General features: G+C 36.7%; 1 protein-coding gene across 4 annotated transcripts in view; it reads right to left on the bottom strand.

Annotated features, from left to right (window-relative positions):
• The window catches only part of PRKN (parkin RBR E3 ubiquitin protein ligase), a 706,049-nt gene that overhangs the window by 111,300 nt on the left and 580,843 nt on the right, over nucleotides 1–13,906 (bottom strand). For all 4 annotated transcript variants that reach the window (XM_051811267.1, XM_051811264.1, XM_051811266.1 and 1 more), the window contains exon 9: nucleotides 6,843–6,992. In XM_051811267.1, coding sequence (XP_051667227.1) covers nucleotides 6,843–6,992 — 150 coding nt within the window. The remainder of the gene's footprint in view (nucleotides 1–6,842; nucleotides 6,993–13,906) is intronic.

The raw sequence follows: 13,906 nt of genomic DNA, 5'->3' as shown, positions 1-13,906 counted from the left end.
GCTGTGGATATTTTAAATTATGCATATTTTTGCATTGCATCTACTGTAAAATGTTGTTGCTCTTTTTCCACAGGTAAAGAAATTTGAAGCCCAGGAGCCTTTGGCTCTGCAATCTGCATACTGAATGAGTGCCAAAGTCGAGTGTTTGGTATCTCTAAAATGAAAATCCCTAGCACCCTTCAAGGTGACTTAGCAGTTTACAAGGACTAAGACATAGTTAGACTCATAAAATCAACTACTGATATGATTTTAAACCCACCCAGTATTTTATCTCAGTCCTTGATTACTTTATTTAATTTAATTAATTAATTGAAAATGCTTGCAACTTTAGCTCATTCCTATTTCAGACAAATTGGTAAAACTGGAACCATTTATCTACTGCAAAACATTTGTTTAAAAATCCCAATCTGAGCTGGTTTACATTCACAGAGACCAGTTTTATCCTCTCTAGTTCCTAGGTCTGTGTGTCCAGTTTTGACTTATCTTTACAAGCAAGAACTTGATTTTATCCTACTTTTCTCTACTACAATTTCTCTGACTCAAATACAAAATTATTCTTCTATCTGTGTTCTCATGCTAGATTACAGAGACCAGCAGGCTCCATTCCTTTACTGGGTAACTACCTTTTCTCTCTACTTCCTTGCTCCTGTCTCAGAACACATATGACAGATTTTAAATGGTGAACTACTAGGTAGGTCACAGAATAATAAATCAAGCAAAACCACTGCACATTCAATTTGTAATGTGTATGTACAACAGCCATTTTCCAAATGCCTGCATGATAGTTAAGTCAGGTAAAAGCAAAGGATACAGAATTTGATCACAGGATATGAGTCATCCCATAATACTCTAGACATCTAGCAAGACAAAACTAATGAAGTTTCAGTTTTAGTTCCATTAGAGTGGAAGAGAATCACATGTTTTCTAACAGTATTTTCTAGCTAGTTCTCCACGATTTGGGATGTAAAGGAAAAAGCAGTTATTCTTCTACTATTGAACCAAGTGCAAGTAATTGATTCATTCTCTGTATAAGAAGCATTTATTTTGCTTTTGCTAGTCCTATGAACTAACATGATCCATATTATTAAAAGTGGAAACATTCTCTAGATTGCTTTATCCGCTCCGTGCTGACAGCTGAATTTCATATCAGTCACGAGATCAATGAATTGCAGCAGTGCAAGATATGGGCAATAGAAATAATGCACCTTGACTGCAATACATAACTTGTTAATTGTACACTGGAATTCTGGGGTAAACACTTTATTAAAACATCAACATTACGCTACATCTTAAAAAGCACCATGCTTTTACAGTTTATTTTAGCCCATGTAAAACAGTACCAGAAAAAAACCCCTACAAATCCAAAATGAATTTTAGTCAGCCTGAGAAAGTCTGTCATATTTTAGCAATGAAACAACTTGCTTAGCTACTGAAGCATAATGTGTCAACAAGATGGAATTCCACTTTCTAAAGCCTAGAGTGCCCACTCAATAGAAGAAAGCAATACATGATTACTGCTTAGAGCTCGTGGCGCAATGCTAGCAGCTCAGCTTTTAGCCATAACAGAAAATGTCTGTCTCATTTTCATTCCCCTTGAAAAAACTTCCTATACAATGTTATGAAACACTCCTGCTGTGAGTGGATTTCTTAATTGCAGCAATATCTTCAGCTATTACCTTATCCACGGCGATACCTTTCTGGTGAATTCTCTTAAAAGCAAAAATTTAATGACATATGGAACAAGGACAGATACCTGAAATGTAATAACAAAGAGTAACCCTTCAATTTTGCTACGGGTACTAGATAGCAGCAATCTCCTATTTCCATTTTAGTGCTTCGCAAATGACACAAAGGTCTCAAGGTCTCCTCTTTTCTGAATTATTCCTCTGTTTTTCAAAACCTTGGAACCTCTTATTTCTGCTTCTGCTTCAACTTTCATTCCAATCTTAAAACTGGGAGAAAAATTGAGATCATTGTGCACACAGCCCCTTCTTCATCCACGATGTTTTATCCATCTGATTATAAAATTTAAAAGGCTTTTTTCAGTGCAAGTATCTTCAAAGATTGTCTTGAATTACCACTAGTCGACTATCTTTGTATCTCCAGGTATTTTAAGTGTTGCCTGTTTTCTCTTTAAATACATTAAAGATTCTTCTGGTACTACTGATGAAGAAAAAAAGTACATGTCCTGAACCAAACATTTATACCTACATCTTTGTTAGAAAATAAAATAAAATGAGGTTAGCCAGACTTTCAAACATTTTGATCAGGTAATATATATGGAATAACATTATAAAATCAGACTTGAGGGATAGAAATTGCAGGAAGAAAGTCCATGCTGGTGATGACAATGCATTGCATTAAAAATGAACTTCACAATAAAAGACATAACTACCAGATGTGGAAACTGCTTTTCATTTCTAGTGTAGGGTACTCGTACAAACTTTTATGCATTTTCATAAATATGAAACAGTTCTGAAACCGTATTTGCAAGCTAGTTCAGATTCCAGGGGTAGTATAGGTGCATTCACATACCACTCCAACTGAGATGTAAAATCCTAAATTAAACAAAACTGCTACAGAAGTTTAGAAGGATGAACACAACTGACAAAATCATCATCTGCATTTATCAGAATTAAGTGGTTAGGAACTTGTTGCTTGGAATTTTTATAATTCATATTTGTCTCCTCAAAACAAAAGATTTTCCCTAATTATTCAGGATTGGCCTACATGCATATTACTGGGCTTAACAAAGACACTGCTGAAGATGAAACTTGCATGCTAGGAAGTGCATGAATAGGAGATGATGAATCACAAAAAAGAACTTTGCAAACAACAGGAATATATATTGCACTTCTCACGTAACTATTTTAGAGTGTCCTCTATTCTATTATGCTTTCTGAAAAGGTGGACAATTATTAATCCTACAAATATGCTGCAATTGCTTTTGACATGTGCTTCCTTAGCCATAGAAGAAGAATGCAAGAAGAAATCAATGAGAAAAAATTGCTGGGTAGAGTGAAATTGCCTTAGGGATTTTGTTTTATGCAATAAAACAGCCTAGGAATTCTATTTCTAAGCAAGATGTAGTATTTATTCATTTTTCAGGGACCTCTTGTAGTCGGCAGCCTTAAAATTTCACCTGTCTTAGAAGGGAACACATCTTTAGTGAAATCTTGATGTTCTTCAATGCACTATGCTTACAGAACAGTAAATACAGCATAAAGGAGGTGAAATAACCCCAGATTTTGTGCTCCCTTTGCAAGGCTATAAAATTTACTTTTAATACACTGAGTTTGAGTACTCACAGACTGGAGCTTCAGATTAGGGGATCTGAATGAAGAATGACAAAAACATCAATTATGGCAGCTTATTCCTAAAACCATTTAAAATGCCCCCCAGACCTTAGTATAGCTTAGCGTGCTCTCAAGAGTCAGGTCCCCTAGCAAGGGATTATCAAACAACAGACAATCTCTGGAAATACATTCTTCTTCTTGCTCATGCTAGGAATGAATAAGCTCAAAGGGAAAAGACCAACATAGGCTCTGTCTCCACTATCCATAATCTCCCATCTCACCCCACTCCAAGAGATAGGTCAACTGATATTGCACGCTGCAAAAAATTTATGCTGTTGTGGAGCAAAAGGTGGGATGCAGGGGATGAAGTTTCACATTAGCCAGTTATCATCCCACTGAAAGATACTGCTAGGGAACGTTTTGCAAGGCAGCTGAACTGTATGTAGAGAAACCAAGGCAGACTTCTTAGTAAACAAGTAGTATAGTCCCTTTTGAAGATCTATTCTAATTTGGTTTTAACTCCAAAGTTCTTTAATATGTAGTAAATAATATGGTAGTATAATATAAAACAAGACAAAAATGTTTTATTCATAGAGCTTTTGTATGTCTTGTTTACCACAGCTTTTCCTGTACCCAGTCCAGCTGGTACCATATGTACTGTCTTCTATGCTTTGTTGCTGTTTTCTAGTATTAAATATGTCCAAATTTTATAGCTGAGCAATAGAAGTTAGTAACATAGGTCTGATGCATAGTAATGAAGGTAGAACTGTGTATAATGGTAACACCTTAGTAAATAAATTAATATGTTTATGGCTAATGATAAAAAATATGAAAGACTAGACAAGAGTGAGGTCAGTCAGCCACAACATGGCTATAAGTGAGGACTATTCATAACCATTGAAAAGATACCTGCATGCTATTTTTCAGTCAAGTTATATCTCTCTTTTTGTTCTATTTTTTGCCTGAAAGCCTGAATAGATAGCAGTGCCTGACTGCAGAGGGTACATATGGGGATTTGGTCATAGTCCTTACATGTTTGGGTCTGCCTCCCACAGTTGTGTCTCTGACTAACGCAATATTTATTTATTTTGCTTCAGTCCCTGGTGCCCAGTTTATTCTCTATTTGGTTTCTTCAGCCTCTCCTTTTCTAAAATGGTTGCTGAAAACCCTCTTCATTTACTGTCTTGACTTGCTGCTGAAAACCTCCTCCTTCCCTTGAATCATCTCACCGGCTAATCAAAATCCTCATCTACTTGACAATTGTTAGCTACCATTATATGACAATTCAGACCTGAACAATCAATTTATTCTGTGCAGTAAGCAAATATTTCTCTACAAGGGCTTTTGGGTGAATCACAGACTGTTGATGTTAGGTGCAACTTCTGTTGTTAGTAACATGAACTTTACACAAAGACAGAGGTTCAAATACTACAAAAGATAACTCTATATAACCAAAATACGGCTTAGAGAATGACACAGATATTCACAGAGAATCTTCAGGTTCACATTACCTTCCTTATTTCTTTGTTTACTGGCTTCAACAAGGAATGTATCTGTAATCTAAGGCTGTACAGGTGAGTATCGCAAGACATCTTTTGCAATCTTTATTTGAATGGACAATAGGGGTGTTCTTCATCTTGTGCCTTTGTTTGAGCTTGTAAATCATTCTGTAAACTCACGAGGGAATGCTGAGCTCAGAAATGGATGTTTCTGGATTCCATAAAAATTTTTAGAAGGCCTTCACACTAAAAAAGGCCAGGTTTTATCTGGGAAAAACGACATCACAGTTTAATAATAGAAAACACTCAAAGTGACTACATAAAACAGAGTAAAAATAAAGAGCTTTCCTAACTGTCTTAGTGTGCTTGCAGGTGGATCTTTACCTTCAGCCAGCTCTCTCAACAGCAGCTTACTTCAGTGCTAGGACCCACACCACAACAAGTCTTCTGTGACAAAACTTCCTTGAGGTTATCATTTATCAGGGTACAAAGAAAGATTCAAAGGCACATATTTTCACCCTGTTCCATTACAGATTCTGAGGAAGTGCCTTAATCTTACCAAAATTTGGCTTACAGACCAACTTCCTGCTTCTCATTTCAGCCTCAGTGAATTGTACCCCATAATGTTCAAGATGTCACATAATTCAAAACAAAGGGTGAAGTTAAACTCAAGGCTGCAGATCTGATCACTAGCAAGCACAGCACAGAATCTGTAAAAGGAAACAGAGCAGTTTGCTAAACTAGGCAATATATCAATCCTTTATGCTATGTACACTTTATTTACAGGGCATTTGAAGATTCAGAATGATGATGAATGAAGCTGCAAAACACAGTATGACTTTCATCACTTAAGGCGGGGAGCAGAATAAAACTTATTTGTGATTTTATCTTTTTTAACCAATCCCTAATAGTGAATTCAGAGGCATTCCTTTTTGTTTATTCAGTCTTGTTTCTTATTACTTTTCCAGATTCTGCTTCAGTTTATAGCCCCATGTCTGCTCAGTGAATTTGGTTAGTACTCTGTTTTACATGCACCACTGCATGGGTAGAGAGGAAGTTTCACCAAGGTTGACAGATGCTAACCTACCCGATGAAGAGAAGTTATTGTGACTTCCTAGTTCAGCAAACTACTATTCTTCCGTGGTATTAGTTTGAACAATATCAAAACTGCAATAAAAAGTGTATTTTCCACAAGAAAGACAAGAGAAAGAGCATCATAATATTTTTTCAAATATAGATGTTTTCTCTTCTCTCATAGTCTTCATGGAATTCAGCAGTAGTGCCAACCACAGAAAGAGTCACATAGTACAACCATCAGTTAGTCACTCTGACCTAACATTTAATAGGTTCTTTTATATATAGATTTGTCTCTACGTATATCTGTTTCCCCCGGAGCTTGATTCTTGTAAAGTACTTGCTATTTCTACTGCCAAAAAGTCACCAGTCCCTATGATCTGATCTCTTAGCAAAAACATTGTCAAGTGTCATCTGATTTTAATTTCCATAAATCCACCATCAGTTGTGCATTCTCCTTGCTTAAAAGTAACTTTTATGAGTAAAAAAGAATATTTTTATATTTTTTTTCATCACGTATCTTAACATGCACAAGCAATGTCACTTCAGTGTCACAAACTGGCTATTCTATCTCTCTCTTTTCTTTCTCTATAAAGAAAATATTAATATGATAATGAATGGTTGCTCAAGATCCTGTTCAATTTTACTGAGTGCTAGGAGAAGAAAGTCAAAGTGCATTTGGATTTTCATTTTTACAGTTCAATTTCTTACTGTAACTACTCAGCAACTTTTTAAACCAAATAAAGCAAAGAATTATGGAATGGACATATTCTACATGATGAAGTCATCATTCCTAAGCCATAGTGCTATATTTAAATTGTTTATTGAGCTACAGTATCCCACTCTGGTATCAAGAGCAATTTAGAGTCATTGATGGAAAAGAAGAAATACCAACCACATTTCCCCCCTTACCTTAGCATTGTACAGTATCAATTATTTCCCACACAGCTAGAAGGAAAATATACATTCTTACCCCACAACCTATTCCATTGCCTGGTTCGCACACAATTTTCTTCAACCCTGGCTCAGGAAGCAAACCGGCTCCACAGCTGGGCGTTGGACACAGCACTCCTCCCATCTGCAGCACACATTCCTCAGCCCCATAGCGCTGGTAGCGGTTGTACTGCAACGCGACAGACTGGTGTTAAACTTCCAACAGCACACAAAATAAAACTCAAAAAATTTGAGCTTGACGCTAGTCCCCATAATTGAGTCAATTGTCCTGATGTCTCACATTCTAAGTTCAGGTTATTTGTCAAAAGTGTAAAACTGCACAGTGTCGTTAAGTCGGGGTGTTCCTCCACTCCAGTTCACATCATACACATCGTTTTCTGGCTCACAGCCATCATTTTCATCACCAGAAAATTGCGTGAGATATTAAACCCAAGAAAACAGCAGACTGTTTCTGTAAGTAACCTCCAGTACACTTATATTACTATAAAAAAATTACTGTAAACATCATAAAACTAGTCCAACAGATAACTGATAAATACTGTATACAGAATGAAAAGAACACACAAAAAAACCTTCAAGGATCTATAGTTAGAAGTACAGTGTAATGTTTTAGAGCTAAAGGGCTGTAAAAATTTGCCTAGTCAATCTTATTTTAAAAGTAAGCTGATCATTAAGTTGATGATTAAACAAAATAAGATTATTAAACAAAATAATTCTCTGATATAAACTTATTTCAGTGTCACGTATATTTTGGTCTCCCCTGGAAATTTCCTTGTTTTTTTTACACTTTTCATCTAATTACATCCTAATACCCTAAAAAGCCATGGAAATGCCTTCATTTTAACAATGGAGACACTGACATATTAAGTAACATGCTCAGCTTACACTCACTGAAAAAAACGCCGGTTCTAAAATGATTGATGCCACGGCAATAACTTTCCCATGTCTAATTTACCCTGCTTTCACCCAGAGATAAGCTGAGCAAGTACAAATCATGCCGCGTCCATGTAAATCACATCCACTCTAGGGTTCTGTGTTGGTGTGGTTCCACACTAGTGGCTATATAACCACTGTAAACCAGGCTTCAGATTTGCCTATAAGTCTGGTCTATTGTGGAGAGAAATAAATGAAAGCATTTGGTTCTAACAGTCCCAAAGAAAACAGGAAAATCCAAAAGGCCAAAGAGGAAGAGAGTAGGTATGAATTTTCTCTGAGAGAAGACTTTATGGTGTGCTAAAGGAACAAAACAGAGCTTTATGTTAGAGTACTCACAACAGTATTTAGTGCTTCACAAGCTTTTATCCCGTAACTGCTTATGAAAATCTTGTTCCCTTTTTTTGGAGGGATAACAAACAAAAAATTATTTCTCTAATCCACATTCCTCTCCAAAGAAATCCCACAAGGAAAATGGAAGCTTTAGGACCAACATCTCTACATATAGCATACAAAGAAGAATTTTAAATTACAAAGATGGCTCTAATACTATTTTCTGGGTACATTTAAGAAGATTCTTCTCCAAATGTTGCCATAACATATCTTGTTACATTGGCTTTTTAAAAACTGATATTAGCATTCTTAAAAGACTATAATATATAGACACAAACCCTTTCATCACAGAAAAACAAATTACCAGACTTAAAGTATCCACCTTTGTTAATTAACAAAAAATCCAAACAAAATTCCTCTCAAAAGAAAGGCAAAATCTAAAAGGAGAAAAAGACTTCAAAATATCACTCAGTGTAGAAAATGACAGCCAGAAATTCTGAATATAGAATCTTGGGTTTGGAAAAATAATAATATTTTGAGAAAGGTACAAGATGTGTCTCCTTGAGTGTGGGGGCTCAAGAAGTCAACTGGTGTTTTACTATGTTATTATTATAGTCGACCCTAGAGAAATTGCATAAATATTTAATGTTGGATGCTCTGAATTTTCAGCAGTTTGTGATCCTTGCACTAAATACCTGCTGAGTGCTCTGAGTCATTCTGATGACCCTGAACAGAAATACAGGTAATCACAGGTGCAAAACTCGTTGTTGACCTAATTTTTCTTCAGGGGACAGACTGGACCTGAAGGTTAAGAGGGAACTTTGTGCTGGATGTGGGATTGTTAGCAGGTTCTCATTATGAAGACAAACACCAGTGACACTGTAGCTGACATTCTGTCAGCATTTCCATTAAAATTCTCAGCTAAAAAAAAGATTATGCTTTCCAGCCCTTAACTTAGCATAAAAGGCCATGGAGAGATAGATTCCTCCCATCTCCTCTGTATTTTTTTTGGGATACACAAAAGTGGAAGTTAGGTAAAATGGGAATCAATTTGTCTTGTTAGAGAAAGATACAGAAAGGAAATGCCCAGTTTACCTACTGGCAAGATGGACAAAGCTATTGCATTCTGTCCAACAGATTAGACATTTTATGGCAGTTCAGCATAGCACTCATGCCAAATCAGGATGGCACTCTCACCCGTGATTTTCACACTATAAAAGCAAAAAAAAGGTCCAGTGTGAAGACAGAAAAGATCCTACTAAATGTATTTATCTAGTTACCAGCCTGTTTTCTAACTTCAAAGTCCAGATACAATCATAAGATGTCATTTTCCAATTTCTTTTTTCCTTGTGTCTTGGTAAATTAAAACCCAGCAATGGACTGAAACACACAGTAGCAGAACATACACATTTGCTGCCATAACACAATTATACACAACATATGTGGATTTATATCCTTTATTCAGTGGCCCGAAACAAAATTATTCACTTTACACTAAGGGTGCATTATAAAAGACTTGTAAAGGACCGAAATATTTATTAATAAATTATTAATTATTTGCATATTATAGCTACAGATTATAGCTATTAGAGGCATTTTTCCTATATACCACAGCCATACATATCACACCAGACTGATGTAATCAATATGCACTAAGCAAGTTATTTTTCAATAGCTCTTAAATGTCTTTGGAGCCCATGATCTACTTCTGATGAAATATTTAAGGATATTACACCATTGGTTTGCTTGACTCTCAACTGGAGATCTAAAGTAGGATTCATTTAATTTAGTTTGGATTTCTGCAGTGATGATGCTGTAGTTGCACTGGTTGCATAGACTTTTATAATTAACAGGAGAGAGAGGATGCGATTCATCTTTTCTCTTTTTGATTTGTACATCAGCATGAGAAGAACTGAGCCCTGAAGTGCCCTGTTCTATTAATAATAATGAGAGACCAGACACCTTGCTAGATAATGACGCCGGAAATTAGGTGACTCTCACAATAGCTGCTTCAGTTCCAACAATTCTAATCCTAACTCACCTGGCATAAGCTATTCTTAAAACCAAGGTCTAGGTATCTAAACAGCTTGGACTATGAACCACCTCACAGAATTTTAGGTCTTCAAAAATTAAACATCTAACCTAAACAAGTCATATAGGCTCCAAATGAATAAGAAACAAGATCTCAATAAGGGAATTTGTCCTGACTTGCATATGATGTCTAAGATGGGTAGGATGAATCACCTTGTGGAAGTGCTATAAGTTGAAGCTGAGAAAACTAACTTAGGCTAGATATCAAACATGTAAAGAGCCGTTATTAAAAGATTAATCTAACTCTTCTGTACATTCAAAGTATTTCACAGTATCTATTACTCAATTTTTATCAATATGCCTCCCATTTAGAGATGCACTCATCATGTGCAAAATGGTTTTGCACACTACAAGGAAGAAAAATATCTCCAATTATTTTTAGGAAAACCTCTCACAAAGTATAATATATGGGGAACTTGATGGAACTGGCATTCATGGCACCTGATTTCATTCCTGGCAGCAGCACAGCTTTCCTGTGGCTTTCACATAAGTTACTTAATCTATGCTTCTCATCAGTTCCCCATTTGTAAAGAGGAAGAATGATACTTGCTGCTTTCACTGTAATGTTAAGAGGCAAAAGCCATTAATAGTCATGAGAACATCAAATACTATGGTAATGAGCAGGATAAAATTACACAGAAATCACCAGCCGTCTGCTGCTGCTAGAAAGCAGCTTTTGAGTAAAGCATGTCAGGCATCTATGTGCTACTGTAATAAGGTCCTCAGAAATACAGGTAGGCAAGTAGTTGCTGGATTCACCAAATAACCATATTTTACAATACTTATTTGAAAAAAAACCAACTTCAAAAATATGATTTATTCTAAATCACTGGTGCTAAGACAGTAAAAGGTATATGAACAAGGTAGTTGTAAAACATTGTGGTTTTTCTCTGAAAACTGCATTCCATTGTGAATCTTCCCCACAATTTGTGAATTGTCCCAGTCAGTCCAAATCTGTACTTTTCAGGAAATAAAATTTCAAGTGGAAAAAACTCCCAGCTCTACTTATGGTATTTTGACCATATAATGAAGTTCTTTTGTGCAGTCTTTGCCTGTGAAGACTTGTCAGGGCCTTTAGATTATAAATTATAGTATGACACAGACACAGAAACTGGATAATGGTAAGCATTTATTCCTTGTTCTCCACTTTCCAGATTGGAATCGTTTCCCTCAAGTCTTAGAACAGTACTGGGTTTTAAACCAGTGGAAATGCAATTAGTTGATGTTATAAATCAAGGATAATATAATGAAATTATTGGGCTGACACAGGAATAATAGGTTTAACTGGATTGCAGTCTTTTCACTTACATTGAGATTCAGATACTAAAACAAAACTGAAATGCACCTGGATGCACAAAACTCCCGCAAAATACACTTTGAGAACACAAAAGTATTTCTCGTCGTGTCAGTTAATTTGCAAATTATGCATTAACATCATGAACTCATAGAATGATTTGGGTTGGAAGAGACCTTAAAAGATCATCTATCCCAACTCCTCTGCCACAGCACACATGCCTTGAGCTACTTTAATTTTGCTTTTACCCTTTGGGTATCATTTTCTTTATTTACCTTTTTTCTCTTCACACCTAAAAGCATCTGCTGATTAGTAGCCTCTCAGAGAACTTTGGGTAAAAATTTAACAGTAGATGTAAAGCCAAAATTTCTAATCTCTGAAATGTAATTCAATTACTTGTTTCTTTTAACTGCATATAACAGTCTCAGAGGAAAGAAAATCTACTTTCTGTAGTCAGATTGTTTTTACTGCTCCTATAAATCAAATAACCATCTGTGTGTTTCAAAATTAGATTGTGGAGGCTATTAGTCCATAATGTAGACTAAGCACTTTATTTATACGTATTACACACATACAAAAACTCCAAGAATTAGTTCTGTAATGTAATTAGGCAACTTACAGTACAAAACCCTTAGTATCCCTTGGACTAGTAAAAATTCTTACAGAAGTGTCACCTAAAATATGGATTAAAAACTGATGGACTGACATGGCTCTCCATGGAGTATCCTTAATTTATTTTTCCTGAGTTACTGGGCTCCTTTGCTGGCCAGTGCTCAGATTGGAAGACCAAGTTCAGAGCATCAGCTCCTTCTTATTCCCACAGGAGCACCACAAAGGACACCAGAAAGAGAATCACCTCTAAAGGGCTAGAATTTGCTTGCCTGGAGAGTCATGGAAAATTCAGTAAGGCAGTCATCTGAAGAAAATATTTCGATAAGAAACTCCTAACTGGACCAATGCACCACGATTCACAGACAAAATTAAACTGGAGTAGAGAAGGGGACAAAAAAAAAAAAAAGAAAGACTGCAGCTTGCAGAATGATATGAAGGCAAGCACAGGGTGAGGAGTACAAAAATAGAAAATACAGAAGAGAGGACACTGGGGCAGGTTGTATTGGAAATCAAACTGAATATATGAGAGGTAACATGATGCTGTAAAGAAAGTGGACTTAGCACTGTATTTACAAATCACTTGTGGTCTTCCAGCAGGTATTTGAGGGATCAGTCTGAACAGACTGAATGCTAAACATTCAGCTACTTCTTACCCTTGTGGAGCTCAAATCCACATTCCTTTTCCCCCTACAAGTAACAACCATCAAGGCTGTAACTGATGCAAGGAATCTCTTCAGCTGATGCTGTTGCAAATTGTGGAACTGAGTTTCACTGCAGTAGATACCGGCTCCCAGGAATTCCAGTTCTCAGGTCACAAGAATGAATACAAGCATATTCCACGAAAGCAGATCAAAGCAATCCGAGGGATGGAAGAAGTCCTAACTTCCACATGCACCTGAGATCCTGAACATTGGGGTTCAAATCTTCCCTCTGAATTTAGTAAAAGTTGGGTGGAAGAGAAATTTGAGTCCTACTAAAAATGACATTTTTTTGGTTTTGACAGAAAAAATATCCTTTAAATTAGTTTTGATCACAAGTACCTTCTGTTTTCATTCTCTTAATTCTTTATTTTAGCTGTTGAACCAAAAATAAATTACTTTTACTTGTCTAGTGCATGGACAGCAACTTAAAAAAAGAGCAAGAAAGTAGAGATATCCTTCTTATGACAAGAACTAAAAGAATAAAGTTCTAATAATCCAGGAAAGACAAAACTGAGGAACTCACATGGATCCCAATTACTTTTGAAGTCAGGGAAAAAACTGGTTAGGAGACATTCAAGGCAGCTCTAACATAGGAAGAAAAGAGAGGCATATCAGTAGTCATATAAAATTGTAAGACTGTAAAATTTGTTTTGTAGTTCCAGCTATAAAAAAAAAGGTGGTGTGTAGTGGATTCCTGTGGCTGGGTTTTGGTAGTGGGGGGTGGCTACAGGGGTGGCTTCTGTTAGAAGCTGCTAGAACCTTCCCTTGTCTGGTGGAGCCAATGCCAGCCGGTTCCAGGACAGACTTCCTGCCGCTGGCCAAGACCAAGCCAATTAGGAGTAACAGTACTGCCTCTGTGATAACATATTTAAGAACAGAAAGTTGTTGCGCAGAAAGAATTCCAGCCAGGGAAGAGCGGAGCGAGAACATGGGAACAACAAAGTAGACACCAAGGTCAGTGCAGAAGGGAGGGGCAGGAGGTGCTCTAGGCACTGGAGCTGAGGTCCCTGCAGCCCCTGGTGCAGACCATGGTGGAGCAGCTGTGCCCCTGCAGCCCATGGAGGACCATTAGGGTGCAGAGACCCACCTGCAGCCCATGGAGGAGCCCATGCTGGAGCA

Source organism: Manacus candei, unplaced genomic scaffold, assembly GCF_025592945.1.
Source record: "Manacus candei isolate 608988 ecotype Guabito, Panama unplaced genomic scaffold, ASM2559294v1 h1tg000081l, whole genome shotgun sequence".
NCBI lineage: Eukaryota > Metazoa > Chordata > Aves > Passeriformes > Pipridae > Manacus > Manacus candei.
Note: the sequence above shows the minus strand (reverse complement) of the source record. Positions and strands in the feature narration are given on the sequence as shown.